The sequence below is a fragment of the Lutra lutra genome, chromosome 5 (genome assembly GCF_902655055.1).
Source record: "Lutra lutra chromosome 5, mLutLut1.2, whole genome shotgun sequence".
Classification (NCBI taxonomy): Eukaryota; Metazoa; Chordata; class Mammalia; order Carnivora; family Mustelidae; genus Lutra; species Lutra lutra.
Genome location: NC_062282.1, coordinates 105,500,755 through 105,518,698, shown reverse-complemented (window position 1 = coordinate 105,518,698; position 17,944 = coordinate 105,500,755). Strand labels below are relative to the sequence as shown.

Sequence of the window (17,944 nt, the reverse complement as noted above, 5' to 3'; positions counted from 1 at the left end):
TTCTAGTAAAAGCTAGTTCTGAGAAGGAACTGACAAGTCGCTGCTGCATTACTGTGAGATGATACTGATCAACCAGAGACCTAAACACTCACCTGATCAAGCAAGTAAATTTTTATGCAAAGCATTATGTCTTCCAACTCCAAGATTCTAGGTCACCCATGATAGAGAAGAGAAGGAATTTAAAAATTGGAGAAATTAAGATCTCCAAGGAAAAAGATTATATAGCACAAAGAGCAGAGACCTGATTTCATTTAAGAAGACCTGTACACAGGAGTTGGACAAAGAAATGAAGAAGAAAGAACAGCCTCAAAGGCAGGAGAATCAGAACACAGGTACAAAGACTGAGGAAGAGGAGCCACCTGTAGTGTAGAAGACTGCAGAGTTGAAGGAAAAAGGTAACTGCAAAAAGAATTTGGTAACTTTGGAAACCTGAGTTTCTATAGTACATGTGTGCAGTTCAGAAAAGAAGTAATAGCTTTTGAGAGAAAATGAGTAGCAAAATATGGCCAGAAAGAACACAATGTAGTCTTCAGAGTTTTGAGAAGATAAAAAGCAAAGGCACAAGTGAAATATTTCAGGAGTGCAAAGTGTTCTTAAATATAAGGTACAGTTACTTCTAAGTATTCCTTGTACATATTCTCAAGTTACCAGACAGTAAAAAAAGAAAAAACTGTTCTAAGGAATTATCTTCTTTAAAGTGAAACCCACCAAAAGGTCTTTATCATCTTAAAACACAGGGGTTATTCCCATGGTTTCTGTATCATGTAGAATCTACGTTTGAACACACGCAGAATATCAAAAATATGTATCTGAGACACAATAAAACTTTATATAAACAGGGGCGCATGGGTGGCTCACTGGGTTAAAGCCTCTACCTTCGGCTCAGGTCATGATCTCAGGGTCCTGGGATTGAGCCCCACATAGGGCTCTCTGCTCAACAGGGCACCTGCTTCCTCCTCTCTCTCTGCCTGCCTCTCTGCCTACTTGTGATCTCTGTCAAATAAATAAATATTTTTAAAAAACTTTATATAAGCAAATGAAACCATTGATTTCTCTCTCACCCTATGTATTTATTTTTTTAAGGCTATGAAAACAGCGATGGGAATCTTATACAGAGAAATACAGCTAGGATAACTGGGCAATCACTAAAAACAAATTCATGTTATAATTCAGCCCAAATCTGTCATCAGCTTATAGTCATAATTTCATGTCTTTCAATTTTAAATACAAACAAAACACACATTCCACACAAATTTACTTCTATGTATTAATCAGGCTAATATGCTTTATATTCAAAATAAGAAATCAGAAAAATTTTTAAACTCCAAAAGTTTTTAAGTGAGGTTGACTATTTATCAAAAAAAACCTTGAGCTAATAGGATTTATAAATATTTCCTTTTCACAGGAAGTTAAAAATGTGATGAAGTTTTCTTTATGCTTAACTTACAATTGTAAAAGGCAATCCTCAGAGAGCACAGTTGCTCAAGAAGAACAACAGAACAGCTTGAGGTTACACTGAATTAAGAGCAAAATGGGAAGATGGGAACTGAACGTGATTAAATATAAAAATTTATAGATATAAAATTCACTTACCTTTTTAAACATAACTAGTGAGATGACTGCTGATGCTGTGAAAAGTGCTGCTATGATTATCATCATAATTCCAACAGGAATACTTTGGTTGAGACCAGTAAGAGATGAAATCCAACCACTAAGAAGTAATTACAAAAAAAAAAAAAAGTGTGATTAGACAAGTAAGTGAATGACTGCTTTAAAAAAAAAAAAAATAGTAACCAATACATTTTCAGCACTTATAAGCCAGGCAATATCCAAGTTATTCATATTAACTCACTTTATTTTCACAATTCCATAAGATAGATGCTGTTTTAAATCCTTATTTTGCAGATGAGCACCTGAGTCAGAGATACTCACTAACTTGCTCAAAGTCACACGGCTAATAAATGGCATAGTCTGAATTCAAATCCAACACTAAGTACCAGAGCCTTAAGTGTGTACTGCCAGATTTTACTTTTTTTTTTAAGCAAATGTGCTCATTTTCACTTTCAGTTCTTTTTAAATTCTGCTTAATTACGAAAGAAAATATTTGCGAACTGTATACCCAACCAACAATTAGCATCCAGAATATATGAAGAACTTTCAAAGCTCAACGGTTAGAAAAAAAAAAAAAATTCCATTAGAAAATGGGCAAAAGGGGGCGCCTGGGTGGCTCAGTGGGTTAAGCCACTGCCTTCGGCTCAGGTCATGATCTCAGGGTCCTGGGATCAAGCCCCGCATTGGGCTCTCTGCTCAGCAGGGAGCCTGCTTCCTCCTCTCTCTCTGCCTGCCTCTCTGCCTCCTTGTGATCTCTGTCAAATAAATAAAATCTTTAAAAAAAAAAGAAAATGGGCAAAAGACATGAAAATATGTTTCAAGGGGATATAAAGAGGCGAACAATCACAAGAAAAGAGGTTCAACATTATGAGTCATTGGAGAAATACAACTTAAAAACTTTAGTGAGCTATCACTACACATCTATCAGAATAGCTAAATTTTTAAAAATGGTAACACCAATCCTGGTCAGGATGTGGAGACTGAGTCACTCATACATTGTTGGTGGGGATGTAACCTGGCAGGGTCATTCTGAAAAACAGTTTGTTAGTTTCTTTAAAATGACTACACATGCAACTTCCATATGAACCAACAATTATACTCTTGGGTATTTATCACAGAGAAGTGAAAGTGGATGTTCACACAAAATTTGTTCACAAATGTTTACAGAGGCTTTATTTATAATAGCCTAAGGTTAGAAACAGTCCAGAGTCCTTCAAATGGTGAATGATTAAACAAACTGTGGTACATCTACAGTTTTACTCAGGAATAAAAATGAACAAACTATGAATGAAATATAAATGAACAAACAAAAATGATACACACAACAATCGAGATGAATCTCTGGAGAACTACACCAAGCAAAATAGAGACAAAAATTACATACCCTATGATTCCATTTCTATAACACTCTTGAAATGACAAAATAATAGAAATGATGAACAGATTAGTGACTGCTGGGTTAAGAAGTAAATGAGGACAGGAGGAAGTGAATGTGCTATAAAAGGGCAACATGGAAGATTCTGTGGTGATGGAAAGGTTCTTTATCTTTGCTCTACGAATGTCAAGATCCTGGTTTTGATATTACACCACAGTTTTGCAACATGTTACCAACAGGAAAAACTGGGTAAACAGTATTATTTCTTGTAACTATGTGAACCTGCAATTATCTCAAAATAAACAAATTTTTTTTATTTTTTTAAAAATCTGCTGAATCATATGAGGTCTAGGTATCTTAAAACATGTCATCCTATATGCCCCCTCACTAGCAGTCTCCTTTGCTATGAAGCCACTACACAATGTTATGCTCAATTTTAACACATTTTTCTAAATTTGTGCTAAAAAGCAAAAGAAATTACTTCAATTTCATAAGAATAAAAAAACTGGTTCTGTTAACATAGGCAGTATATATTTTTTTAAAGATTTTATTTATTTATTTGACAGACAGAGATCACAAGTAGGCAGAGAGGCAGACAGAGAGAGAGGAGGAAGCAGGCTCCCTGCTAAGCAGAGAGCCCGATGTGGGACTCGATCCCAGGACCTTGAGATTATGACCTGAGCTGAAGGCAGAGGCTTAACCCACTGAGCCACCCAGGCGCCCCGGCAGTATATTTTTTAATTAAACATTTAAAACATTTCCTTTCCCTCATATGCCAAAGACTAAATACACTATTTGAAATGAGAATGTATTTTTTTTAGAACTAATTTAAAGTATCCATATAAATTCTCTGCATGTATGCATGACCATTAGAGGATCCACAAAGCTACCTATAGTCTGACTGCCATTCTCCACTCTGATTCAGAACTAGCACACAAAATTTAAGTCCTCTATATACTCTAGTTACATCCTTAATTTTTGTAAACACTGCAGCAAAGTTACCTTGTACATGCTTTTGCTTATAAGAATTCAACTGTATGCAACTCAATTAAAATAAAAAAGAAGAGGGTTAATTTCAGAGATGTGTACTCTTCACCCACCATTTCATTCAAGGAATATTTGCTCCAAAGTGTATGAAGAGAGATACCAATCTGCCATTATCTCCTAACCTGAGTGTAAATAATTTAGTTTCAGTTTCTGAGTGTCTCCCACAGAGTGAACATTGCACTGATCCCATTTTCCAAAGATAAGTGTCCATGTGCATAAGTGTGTATTTGTGTGTGTATGGAAATATACATCACAATACCTAAATAGTGCTTTACACATAATAGATACCTTTTTCCTTAAGTCCTAGAAGTTCTTTTCTCTCCCTTTCACAATCCTTGGCCCAGCTATTTGACAACTCCTCAGTATTCTTTTTACTCTTCCTCTTAGTGCCTGTTACATACACATTTCATTTAAACTAGATACAATATGCTATTTTTTAAAAACGACAACATAATTTTCAGAATGGTTTGCCCAAAGGTTATGCCTTTGACATTTTTTAAATTGCATTTTTTACTATTTTCACATTTGTTTACTTTTGCTAATCTGGCTTTTCTATATCAACTATTTTTAGGAAACCAAAATTACTTAGAGATACTAGATAAACAGATTAAAACGAAAGTAATTAAAGTAAATGACTTACCAGTTGCCCCAATTGTGAAATCCTGCAGCTTGGAGTACATGAACAGCAAACTGACAAATATAGACGAAGAAGAATACAAAGAATCTGAATGAACTGTCACTCCTTTAAAAAAAAAAAAAAAAAAGGAGGAAAAAAGAAGAGTTGTGTCATTTTTCTCAGTAACTTTGTATTACATGAAGAAAGACATTCAAACACTGAGAAATAACAGTATTTTTTAAAATACCACTGGCAACTATTTAAGGCTATCAAGATAATGTGTGTGATCCCTTTTTCCAAATACTCAATAATATTTTAACTCGTTTTTTTGTCCTTTCACATTTCAACTATATCACAAATACCTTGGCAAAAAAGTTTTTGTTTTCTTCTAAATTATTAAACAGTTTTGTTGAGTTTAACATACAATAAACCAATTATTTAAATACACAATTTGATAAGGTTTGACATACATATATATACTAATGCATCTATTTCAATCAAAATATTAAGTCTCCTTGTCCACCTTGATAATCCCTCCCTTTTTATCCCACCCGCTGCTTTCTGTGACTATAGTTTTCATAGTTAAGAATTCTAAATAAATGAGATCATACAGTATATACTTTCCTGTCTGCCTTCTTTCACTCAGCACAATTATTTTGAGATTTGCTCGTTTTCTTGCAACATATCAAGAGTTTCATTCCTTTTCATTGAGTAGTAGTCTACTGTACAGATACTCCACAGCCTGTCAATTCATTCACCTACAGATAGACTGTTAGGTCATTTGTAGTTTTTTTACTATTATAAATAAAGGTGCTATTAACATTCATGTATAAGTCTTCCCATGAACATAAATTTCCTTTTCTCTTGGGTAACTACCTAAAAGTAGAATGGCTACATCACATGATAGGTATATGTTTAACTTTTTAAGAAACTGCCAAACTTTTCCAATAGGGTTATTCTATTTTATAGTCCCAGTGGCACTCTAGGAGTATGCCAGTTCCTCCACATCTCACCAACACTTGGTACGGTCAGTCCTTTAAATTGTAGCCATTCTAGTAGGTATATACTACTATCTCATTTTATTTGAATTTACATTATCCTAATAGCTAACATTGAACACTTTTTCATTGCCTTTTGCCATCCATCTTCTGTGGTGAATTGTTAAAAATCTTTAAAAATCGTTTCCCAATGTTTTAACTGTTTTTTTTCTCTTACTGTTAGGTTTTGTGCGCTTGCATGTATCAGTCCTTTATCAGATATATGTTTGGCAGGATTTTTCTCCCAGTCTCCGGCTTATCCTTTCATTATTTGCAGAATGTCTTTTAAATAGCAAAAGTTTTGCCTTTTTATGAACTCCAATTTGTGAATTTGTTCTTTTATGGATCTTGATTTATCTCAGAAATGTTTGACAAAGCCAAGAACACAAAGATTCTTTTTCATGTTTTTCTCTAATAGTTTTATACTTTCAGTTTTGCATTTAAATCGATGTTCCTTTTTAAGTTAATTTTTTAAAATATAGTATGAGGTATGGATTAAAGTTTTTTTCTCATTTATACAGCATCATTTCTTTAAAAGACTGTCCTTTCTGCACAACATTACCACTGCATCTTTTTAAAAAATCAGTAATCTGTATATGGATGGATTTATTTCTGGTTACTCTCTTCTGTCCCATTGTTCTACCTGTCTACCTCTATGTCAGTATCACACTATTATGATTACTGGGGTTTTCTATTAAGTCTTCAAATTAAGTAATGTTAGCTCTCCAAATTTGTCTTTTTTCAAAGTTGTTTTGGTTATTCTAGGCTTTTACATTTCTATATGCCCTTTAGAATCATCTTATTTGATTCTATAAAACAACCTGTTGGGATTTTTATTGGAATTGCTTTGCATTTACAGATCCATTTTGAGAGAATTCATATCACAGTAACATCAAGTCTTCCCAAGTATTAACAAGGTATATTTCTCCATTTATATTTTCTACACAAATGGCCAAATGACCTGCAAATAAAGACAGTTTTACTTTTTCCTTTCTAGGCTAGGTGCCTTTTCTTTTTTTTTTTTTTTCCTTGCCTCTTTATATTGGACAGAACTTTCACTACAATGGAAGTGCTGGGAATGAACAATGTTGATCTTAGGTAGAAAGACTTAGTCTTCACTATTCAGTATTGTGTTAGCTGTTACAGCTTTTCATAGATGCTCTTTATCAAGTTTAGAAAGTGCTCTCTTTTTTAAAAGATTTATTTATTTATTTTAGAGAAAGGGAGAAAGACCACACATGGGGGCGGGGCAGAAGGAGAGGGAGAAAGAGTATCAAGCAGACTGCATGCTGAGCACAGAGCCGACACCGGGCTTGATCCCACAATGTGAGATCAGGACCTCAGCCAAAACCAAGAGTTGGACACTTAACCAACTGCGCCACCCAGGTGCTGCTTAAGTTCTCCTTTTTCTAAGTATACTAAGTATTTTCATCATGAGTGATTGAGTGTTGTATTTTGTCAAATGATTCTTCTACATTAAGATAATCATATGGTTTTTCTCTTTTAATTTATAATATGGTGAATTACGCTAATTAATTTTTAAATGTTGGGTGCCTGGGTGGCTCAGTGGGTTAAGCCGCTGCCTTCGGCTCAGGTCATGATCTCAGGGTCCTGGGATCAAGTCCCGCATTGGGCTCTCTGCTCAGCAGGGAGCCTGCTTCCTCCTCTCTCTCTCTGCTTGCCTCTCTACTTGTGATCTCTCTCTGTCAAATAAATAAAATCTTTAAAAAAAAATAAAATAAAATAAATGTTAAACCAGCCTTGAATTCCTGGAAAAGCTCTACCTGCTTGATTATAACATGGTATACTTTGTTTTTGTTTTTGTTTTTTTTCAGATATAAATGTTTATTGTCTCCGTCGCAAATTGATTTCCAACATTGGCTGGTACTAGGACTCTTTTTTTTTTTTATTTTATTTTTTATAAATTGATTATAACATGGTATCCTTTTAACAAACTATTGCATTTGATTTGTTTGGCAAGATTTTCAACCACTCCAAATTTATTCCATTTTCTTTTCATTGCAGTGACCATTCCAACCCCGAAACACATTTTTTAAGGCCCTTTAACATTTCAACTTTCTCAGACTCAACATAAAACTGTTTCCTTCCCAGAGATAAAAACAGAAGCCATAGAAATAAACCTCAACTTTCTTCTCCATATAATGACTTTCCAAATTTATATATACCGCCAACCTTCCTTATTGTTTATCTGTGAGGAGGCAGTATCACTCATTTCAAAATTAACACTTGCATAAAAATCTTCAGTCCATCATTTCCAGTTCCTCTGGGACACTCTCCTTCAGTAGTTACTTAACTTCTTCCCTAACGTGTCTTCAGTTCTTCCACTAATATCTTCTCAGTATATAAACACAGTTCTCATCTTCAACTAGCCCTCCTTTAACTCTATCTCCCGTGCTAGACTTCCACCTACTTGATCTCCCTCCTTCCCATCAATAAGAAGTCTTGATTTCCTCTACTTCCCTCTTCTCATTCACTTCTCAACCCACTGTAACTTAGCCTTTCCTCACCTATTCCTCCAGAGGTACTTCAAAGTCACAGGCAGTCTATGAATTTCCAAACCAAATTTCTCAAGTCTGTCTTTATTGTGTGTGTGTGTGTGGGGGGGGGGGGGTTGTTGTTGTTGTTGTTGTTTTAAGGAATCTCACACTAAAGATCTTCCTTAAACACTCTTTGACCTTGGCTTCTATAATATTACTCACTTCTACTTCTGTTTCTTCTCTAATCTATATTACTTCTCAGTCTCTTATTTCAAGATCCACCTCCATGTCATATTGTAAAACTGTCAGGAAGTCTTATATCCTCTAATGTCTGACCCACCAAGAACAGGATGAAATCCAAATAATATAACCCAGCATATGTATATCTTCGTAACAGAAACTGGAAGAACATGCTTTGCTATCCCAATGCTTTTATTTACACTGTGTCTAAAATGCCCAGTACAGTCCTCTTTTCTGCCTGGCAAACATGTACTCAGCTTTAAAGATGAGTTGCTAAGTCTACCCCACACTAAAATAGAGGACAATTAAGCTCTACCCCTCAAGAGTAGAATCCACAATTATTATTTGGAAATCTGTATTAAGATTTGTCCTTTCAGCTCCATCTGTTTATTCATCATTTATTTCTATCAGTATGGGCTCATGGATATTTATTTCATTCTTTAGGTTAAAATTAAACACTATCATTATTTCAGTTTTAGCCTTTTAGAATCTATTTGCTTAAGCATTTGATCTCTGCTCATTTTGTATTCTCCTTGCTTTAGAATCACCCATTTCTCCAAAGTGCAAGAAGGCAGACTTTAATAGTTCATGAATAATGTTTTCTATACTAGATTTAAATCAAATGGTTCCACCTTTCACAGTAATTTATCAGTAATATATTACACCAAAGTTGGTATTGCTTACTGACCATAAAACTTAGAAAACTTCACCAACAAAATACAAACAAGCAACAAAAAGTTCACAATATAAAATTCTATTTTTATTAATACCAAATAGAAATCCCATGTATGCTTCATTTCTCCAGGCTAATACATGGTAAACAAATACCATTTTTAATAAATCAATTTCTTTACTCTTTTCAAATAGGTACTCCTGAAATATATTTCTATTTCCCTATCCCTTTAGTAGAAATAGATTCTAACTTATAATTTTCATGTTCTTAAGTTTTTACTTCATTACCTGTGTACCAAGAGACCATATTATCAAATGGTTAAAATTATATATGGAATATATACTATGAAATAAAACCTTCCTACATAATGTCTAAAGGCTTCACAACAGCGATTTCAGTTCCCTAAGAAGGCTCTTTCTTGGTTCCAAACTCACAGATAAATTCTAGAAGCTACAACTGCCTAATAACCACCTCTGGTTAAGAAATCTATTAGAAAATACAGAATACGTTTTTAAGTCCAATGAAAGAAGCCCTACTAAAAAGCAAATATTTCTAAAATACTGCTTTCAGATACAAATTGAAGAATGTTAAAACTGGTTCACCTTTCTTTTTTTTTAAGATTTTATTTATTTATTTGACAGAAAGAGATCACAAGCAGGCAGAGAGGCAGACAGAGAGGGGGAAGCAGGCTCCCTGCTGAGCAGAGAGCCCGATGCGGGGCTCGATCCCAGGACTCTGAGATCATGACCTGAGCCGAAGGCAGCGGCTTAACCCACTGAGCCACCCAGGCACCCCTCACCTTTCTCTTTTATACATACAGTTAGCACATATAAAAGTAAAGTTAGCATTCTAAATTGATCAAATAAAACCCCAAAGTCTTTGAAACCCATTTAGTCTACTAAACAGACTAGATACCTTTCTCAATGTATCTTGTTTGTTTTATGTCATTAACCAATTCTTCTGTTTGTAGACAAGGAGACAGTAAAATTCATGTCATTGTACACCTACCAAATAAATATGATTTTTTTTAAAGATTTTATTTATTTATTTGACAGACAGAGATCACAAGTAGGCAGAGAGGCAGGCAGAGAGAGGAAGGGAAGCAGGCTCCCTGCTAAGCAGAGAGCCCGATGTGGGGCTCGATCCCAGAACCCTGGGATCATGACCTGAGCTGAAGGCAGAGGCTTTAACCCACTGAGCCACCCAGGCGCCCCTAAATATGATTATTTTAAGACACTTCATATTTCTCTGAGATATAAACTCCATACACCAGCAATTAGTTAACTACCTAAACTCTTACCTCCAAGAATACACAAATCTTCTATATAACCCACCCAAATTATTACAAATGCAATATTAGTCAAACTCAATTTTTAAAAAGTTGCCTCATTTTTAAAAAAAGATTATTTAAGAGAAAGAAAGGGAAAGCAAGTAAGAGAAAGTGAGAATAGGGGGAGGGGATGAGGGGGGAGTGAGGGAGAGAGAGAGAGAGAATCCCAAGTAGACTCCCCACTGAGCAAACAGCCTAATGCAATATGGGTCTCAATCCCACAACCCTGATATCACAATCTGAGCTGAAATCAAGAGGTGGACGGTCAACCCACTGAGCCACCCAGTTGCCCCAGGTTGCCTCATTTTTAACTAAACAAGCAGTCACTGAAAATATAACTCAAAGTGACACTGAAAATATATCAAAGTGACATTTAAACATGTGAGTCTGACTATCCTGTGAAAATAATTTTACAATACAGGGTTACATTCCTGTAAGAAAAGCCTAAAAATTATTAAAAATTCATATGCAAAAAATTGAGCTAATCACAGTTTTAAAAGTCTATTAAGTATAAATAACTTCCCATATACAGAAGAAAGGAAAACTCTATAAAGTGTAAATTAACAAATTTGACCAATACAATCATCAGATGAATACCAAGTTCTTTTGAGATGCTTGAGGGAAAAGTCAGGTAAGGCTGCCAGAAGACACCCAGGTGGAGGACTATAAAGGGACAGAGCCAAAATGAGAAGTCCAGGAGAAAAAAACATCATCAGGGGTGCAGAAGGACTTCTGTTGGCACCCAGAACCAAAAGCAGTAGGTTTTATATAATAGGAAAGATTAGGAAATAAACTGTTCAAATAACCCAGCTTGTATATAGCTATTTTAAGCCAAAGAAGAAAAAGTACAAATACACTTGAAAAAATTGCTAACATTTGATTTAAGCTAAGCACTTTTAAATTATAATCTACTTCAGTTTACAATAAACTATTTATGGTATTATGAATATGTTTTTATAATAAACTCACCTACAGAATCTATTTCCTCATCAGAATCAAATAATAAAAGCTTTCTACTACTTGCCATCCTAGCTCTTCCAGATCAAAGTCTACTAGAAAACGGCATCTCAAATAAGTCAGTTGGTTTTGGCTTAATGTCTTCAAATAATACACTGCCAAGTTACAACATACCTTTTTTTTTTTTTTTAAGAAGTATTTATTTGAGAGAGAAAAAGAGAGTGAGCAAGCACACAAGCAGAGGAGGGGCAGAGGGACAGAAGAGAATCCCAAGCAGACTTCCCCCACAGTGTAGAGCCCAACCATAAGGCTCAATCCCACAACCCATGAGATCACAACCTGAACCAAAATCAAGAGCCAGATGCTCAACCAACGAGCCACCCACGGGCCCCAGAGAGTGAGAATCTTAAGCAGGCTCCACACCCAGTGCAGAGCCCTACACAAGGCTCAATTTCAAACCTTGGATCCCAACCTAGGGATCATGACCTGAGCCAAAATCAGGAGTCAGACACTTAGCCAACTGGGCCACCCAGGTGCCCTGTTACACCTCAAAAAAACAATTCTCCCCTAAATTTTCATAATAAATTCTCAGAAAATAGATTTATATGATCTTAAAAGTTTATCTCACATTACCTATCAGTATCAGAGATATTAATTACAACTACAGTTTGGGGAACCAGAGAAGAAAAGGTATTTCATCATTTCAAAAGAGCAAACAAAAATTTTACATTTGTAAAACGTATAAAGGAGCTCCCATGATAAGGGAGGAGGGAGGACAGCACAACTTAACTAAAATACTAAACATTTTACGTTCGGTAACTTGGCATAGGAGGTAAGAGCATGTAGCTTTATAGACAGACCTGGGTTTGAATCCAAAAGTCTCCCATTAAAAGTTATGTAACCTCAAGCAAAATCTAAGCCTAAATCTGAGATTTTCTATTTACAAAATGGGATTAACAGTGGAATCTACTTTTACATGGATGAAATGGATGTAAAGGGCTTCTTAGCAGGGAATGTACAGGCACATAGTAAGTAATCAATCAATAAATGTCTTATTGGTACCTCTACTTCACTAGTACAATACTACACTAAAATGGTTTTGTTCACAGAATATTCTTCTCATACAAGTGATATCTGGCCTTTGACAAGATCCTGTGCATTTCTGGGTCATGACTGGTAACTTCATTACTACTAAGAAAACAAAGTAATATGTAAAATTCTTACAGACGTAAAGACATTGCAATAAAAAGCAACCTACAAATTACAGCTACTTCCCTTGTCTTAGTTACTTTGGGATGCAATCCCATCTTCCTTCTAATAATTTTGTGCTGAAATCAATTGTTTCTCCAAGAACAGGTGTTACACAGATAAGCTTTAAAAGGAAACAGCACGAACCCATCCAAGTTGTGCATAAAATTTTGCTTATGTGTATTTTTCTTAAAAAGAGGACTCAAAAATTTTAGATTCATAATGGAGTCTGTAACATAAAAACCACTAAAAGCCACTCGCTAGATTAGTCTAAATGAAAAAGCATAAAAATGGGATGAAAGAGACCCTAGACCCCTAGACTTTGTCTTCTCCCATCTATGCTATGCCAAAAGCAGAGGTGCATAATAAAAGGTTCACATGTAATGAAATTTCAAACCTAGACCTGGGTTCAAGGTCTATATCCTCTACACTTAACGTTCTATCCTCTACATTTACCTAACCCTGTATTTTGTAATAATAGCTAACATTTATTGAACATTATGTGTCAGTGACCATAGCAAACACATGCATTATCCATTTAATGTTTACAATACCCGCTGTGAGGAGGCAAGAATATTGACTCCATTTTACTGATGAATAAACAGATTTAGAGAGGTTAAGTGATCCAAATGCAGAGCTGGTAATAGAAATGCTGAGACTCGTCTGTGTAACTGTGAAGCTAATGTTTTTAACCATGGGATAAATCTATCCCTAGGCTATTATTTCAGTTCCATTTTGCACAAGAAAGCCAATTATCTATCAATAGGATACCACTCTCTAAATTAACTTCAAATCCTCAATGTAGTGTTTTCTATATGAGGGGAGGTTATAAATTTTCTTTCCATTTGTAATAATTTAGGTTCTTTAGAATACTCCCTTTTAAGAAGAGTTGGGGGGGGTTACGACTGACAAAATACTATTTTGTAGCTAATCAGAAAATAAGGATTGAAATTTACTAAAACTTTTACTTGATTAAGCAAAAATTTTTCTAACAACTAAAATTTCACAACTGAATTGCCATTCAATTTAGAAAGCATCAACAGCTAAAATCAGCCAGGAGTTAACCATTTAAACAACTTAATATTAATGCCTATAGTCCTATTATTTCCACACTATAAGTTTCCTAACTACTTAATTTACTTCGAAATGTCCTTTTATCCCTTCAAGTACTTCCTTAAATGTTCACATACACTTAAATTCTAAATCAATTATCTTATTTTCATATTGCAAGTTAATAAGTATGTACTGCTTCTTCCTTATAGTAAAATGCCACAGAGAAAAATAATATATCTCATAGAGTATTACCCAAAGCAAATAACTTTTATTAAAAATAAACTAAAAACCTTATCACCAATATCAATTCATCTTGAATTTCTTATTAAAGGGGTTTTACTTATTTTAATATAAATTATGTATGTTATAGATACATTACATATGTCTACTTATATACATAAGTAAATATATGCACATGTATCATTCTGCTCTGTTCTATATCTAAACTACTCTTAACTATACCATATATAAATGTGTCTTACCTACCGGTTTTTGCCTTTTAAGGAACAATGCTACTCACCTTATTTGTGTTCTCTCTTATTATCAGGTGTGTGCAAAATAACCAGCTAAGAGAACAAAGAATCTAGAACTGACCAAAAGATATTTTAAAAACATTTGTCTTACCAACCTTAAATTATTTACATATTTACTGAAAATCTATAGAATTAAATAAAGTGCTAGGGATTTTAAAACTCTACAGCTAACACCACCTTCTGCATCTCAGCTGGACTATAAAAGGCACATTTGAAAGTACACTTGACCCTTGAACAACACAGGTTTGGCCTGCATAGGCCCACTTATACATGGATTTTTTTTTTCAATAAATGTATTGGAAATTTTTTTTTGGAGATTTGCAACAATTTGAAAACAAAGACAAACCACGTAGCCTAGAAATATCAGAAAAAGAGAAAAAGGTCACAAACACAACTAAATGTAAATACTAAAGACATTGCTTTAGGAGCAAAATTATTTTGCATATTTTTATGGTAGTAAATGACAAATCTATTATAAAAAGTTATCACAACTTATACATACAACATTTAGACTATACATGATACCATTTATAGTCAAGAGACACATAAACAAAAGTAAAGATGTGGCATTAAGTGATAACTGCATATAATTAACTGTAGTACATACTGTGCCACTGTAATAGTTTCATACCCACCTCCTGTTGCTATTGTGGTGAGTTCATGTATTGCCAGTACTGCTTAAAATACCATGTGACATTAGCATCTCTGGGTAAGCAGTTTATCTCTCTAGTAAGCAGCATACTGCAGTAAAAAGTGATCTCTCTACCACCTTACACCAGTTAGAATGGCCAAAATTAACAAGACAGGAAACAACGTGTGTTGGAAAGGATGTGGAGAAAGGGGAACCCTCTTACACTGTTGGTGGGAATGCAAGTTGGTGCAGCCACTTTGGAAAACAGTGTGGAGATTCCTTAAGAAATTAAAAATAGAGCTTCCCTATGACCCTGCAATTGCACTACTGGGTATTTACCCCAAAGATACAGATGTAGTGAAAAGAAGGGCCATCTGTACCCCAATGTTTATAGCAGCAATGGCCACGGTTGCCAAACTGTGGAAAGAACCAAGATGCCCTTCAACAGACGAATGGATAAGGAAGATGTGGTCCATATACACTATGGAGTATTATGCCTCCATCAGAAAGGATGAATACCCAACTTTTGTAGCAACATGGACGGGACTGGAAGAGATTATGCTGAGTGAAATAAGTCAAGCAGAGAAAGTCAATTATCATATGGTTTCACTTATTTGTGGAACATAACAAATAACATGGAGAACATGGGGAGATGGAGAGGAGAAGGGAGTTGAGGAAAATTGGAAGGGGAGATGAACCATGAGAGACTATGGACTCTGAAAAACAATCTGAGGGTTTTGAAGGGACGGGAGGTGGGAGGTTGGGGGAGCCAGGTGGTGGGTATTATGGAGGGCACGGATTGCATGGAGCACTGGGTGTGGTGCATAAACAATAAATTCTGTTACGCTGAAAAGAAATAAATTTAAAAAATGAAAAAAAAAGTAATCTCTCACAATTCTTGCATATTTTTCATTATGTGTAGTACAATATAGTAAACCTTGAATAACACCATAGGACGCATACAAACTGACTCTAGTGATGCTGGAAGTGCTTCCAAGAACAGAGAAAAGTCATGACAAGAAAAAGTTGAATTGTTTGCTATGTACTACAGGTTGAAAGGTCTGCAGCTATCCATCATTTCAAGATAAATGAATCCAGCATAAGGAAATTCATGAAGCAATCACTGCATCTACGCTAGCAAGTGCAAAGACCTTACATTTTTTTGCTAAATACCTTTTTATCTTGCACTGAAAAGCAGCTTTTATGTGGGTGCGGGAATGCTATAATAAAGGCATATCTATCTAACATGATCAAGAAGTAAAACAACCTGAAGCAAAAGGAAAGTGAAGGATCTAAAGCTGGAGAACCTGACGCTAGCAAAGGATGGTTTGATAATTTTAGAAAAAGGTTTGGCTTTAAAAATGTCAAGATAACAGGAGAAGCACCTTCTGCCTACCAAGAGACAGCAGACGAGATCCCAGATGCCATTAAAAAAAATCATTGAGAAGAAAAGGTATTTGCCAGAATAGATGTTTAAGGCAGATGAAAGTGCCCTATCAAGAAAAAAAATGCCACAAAGGACATATATTAGTAAGGAAGAGAAGCAAGCACCAGGATTTAAGGAAGGAAGGGACAGGCTAACTCTACTATTTTGTGCAAATGCCATCAGGTTTATAATCAAGACCACCCTTATCTATAAAGCTTTTAACCTCCAAGCCTTCCAGGGAAAAGATAAACAGCAGTTGCCAATCCTTCCGTTACACAACAAGGAGGCCTGGAAAATGAGAACTCTTCTTCTGAATTGGTTTTATGGATGCTTTGTTCCTGAAATTAGTAAATATAGTATTTCTAATACAGTATTATGAATATGACTGTAATACTGTATGCCAATAAAAATATTATGATTCATTCATTAGCACATAGGCTAGGCTACTATAAAGCAACCATCCTGCTGCTTCCTCAGTATCAATGCATGAATTATTATACCTATAAATAAATGTGAATTTCATTTTCACTACCTTTTCATTTTCGATATTTAGTGTAATACATAAAACATCTAGAATGTTTTCTATCATGTAAGACAATATTGACGTATACACTGACAGATGATTCACCTTGTCTAAGGTCATGTTTCATGTCTAAGAAGGAACTTTCCTATATCTCTCAAATTAAAACCAAAATGTAGGGACGCCTGGGTGGCTCAGTTGGTTAAGCAGCTGCCTTCGGCTCAGGTCATGATCCCAGCGTCCTGGGATTGAGTCCCGCATCGGGCTCCTTGCTCAGCGGGGAGCCTGCTTCTCCCTCTGCCTCTACCTGCCATTCTGTCTGCCTGCACTCGCTCTCTCCCTCTCTCTCTGACAAATAAATAAAATCTTTAAAAAAAAATAAAATAAAACCAAAATGTAGTGGGGGAAGGATTCTGCTTAGTATATAGAAAAACGGAAAGAGCACTGCTCTCAACCATAAGAATAAAACAAAAGCTGGATGATGTGCAAAATCACAGTTGTATTACAACTTACCAAAAGGCAACCAGCCAACTAGAACTCTAACTCAAGGAGAGACCAGAAACTAGCAGTTATTTACAGAGAGCAGACCATGAGTGACAAAGTCAGGAAAGAACTCAGCAAAAGCTTATTACTGAAGGCTGAAAACTGGCTTGAGTAATGAACCCCTAGGAGCCAAAACACAGAGGGATTCACATCCACCTATAGGCTGTTCTCCATACACTCCCTTAGGGGCTCAGAAGAAAGCCTGGAGGCAGGTCTCACTCCAGGTACAAGCCTGAGAGAAAGGAGCAACAGTACCTGTAAATTCCTCTACCTTTCCTCAACACAAAACACTTCAGTGGGGGGAAGAAGGAAAAGAGCAAGTATTATCTTCCTCAGGGCAGGGAAAGAGAGCAGGTAAAGAAAGAGCACAGAAAAAATATCCTCTAACACTGGAGGAAGGACAGGGGTATGTCAGAGTCCAGACTATTACAAACACCTTACAGAGTGGAGAGGGGAAGGATCATTGGTAAATCTGAACCACCCCACCAACCCCACTGCACCTCACCACAGAGACAAAGCCTACCCTCAGACTGTGGCTGAATCAGAACCAGAAGGAAGAGTATCTTCCTGTCTTGACTAGACTCCACCCCCTTACTACTAGGCTAG

General features: G+C 35.6%; 1 protein-coding gene across 1 annotated transcript in view; it reads right to left on the bottom strand.

Annotated features, from left to right (window-relative positions):
* Window positions 1-17,944, bottom strand: part of SCAMP1 (secretory carrier membrane protein 1) — a 129,916-nt gene that overhangs the window by 18,949 nt on the left and 93,023 nt on the right. The window contains exons 7-8 of the mRNA XM_047731753.1: window positions 4,674-4,775; window positions 1,594-1,711 (exon numbers count right to left, since the gene is read on the bottom strand). Of these exons, the coding sequence (XP_047587709.1) occupies window positions 1,594-1,711; window positions 4,674-4,775 (220 nt within the window). The remainder of the gene's footprint in view (window positions 1-1,593; window positions 1,712-4,673; window positions 4,776-17,944) is intronic.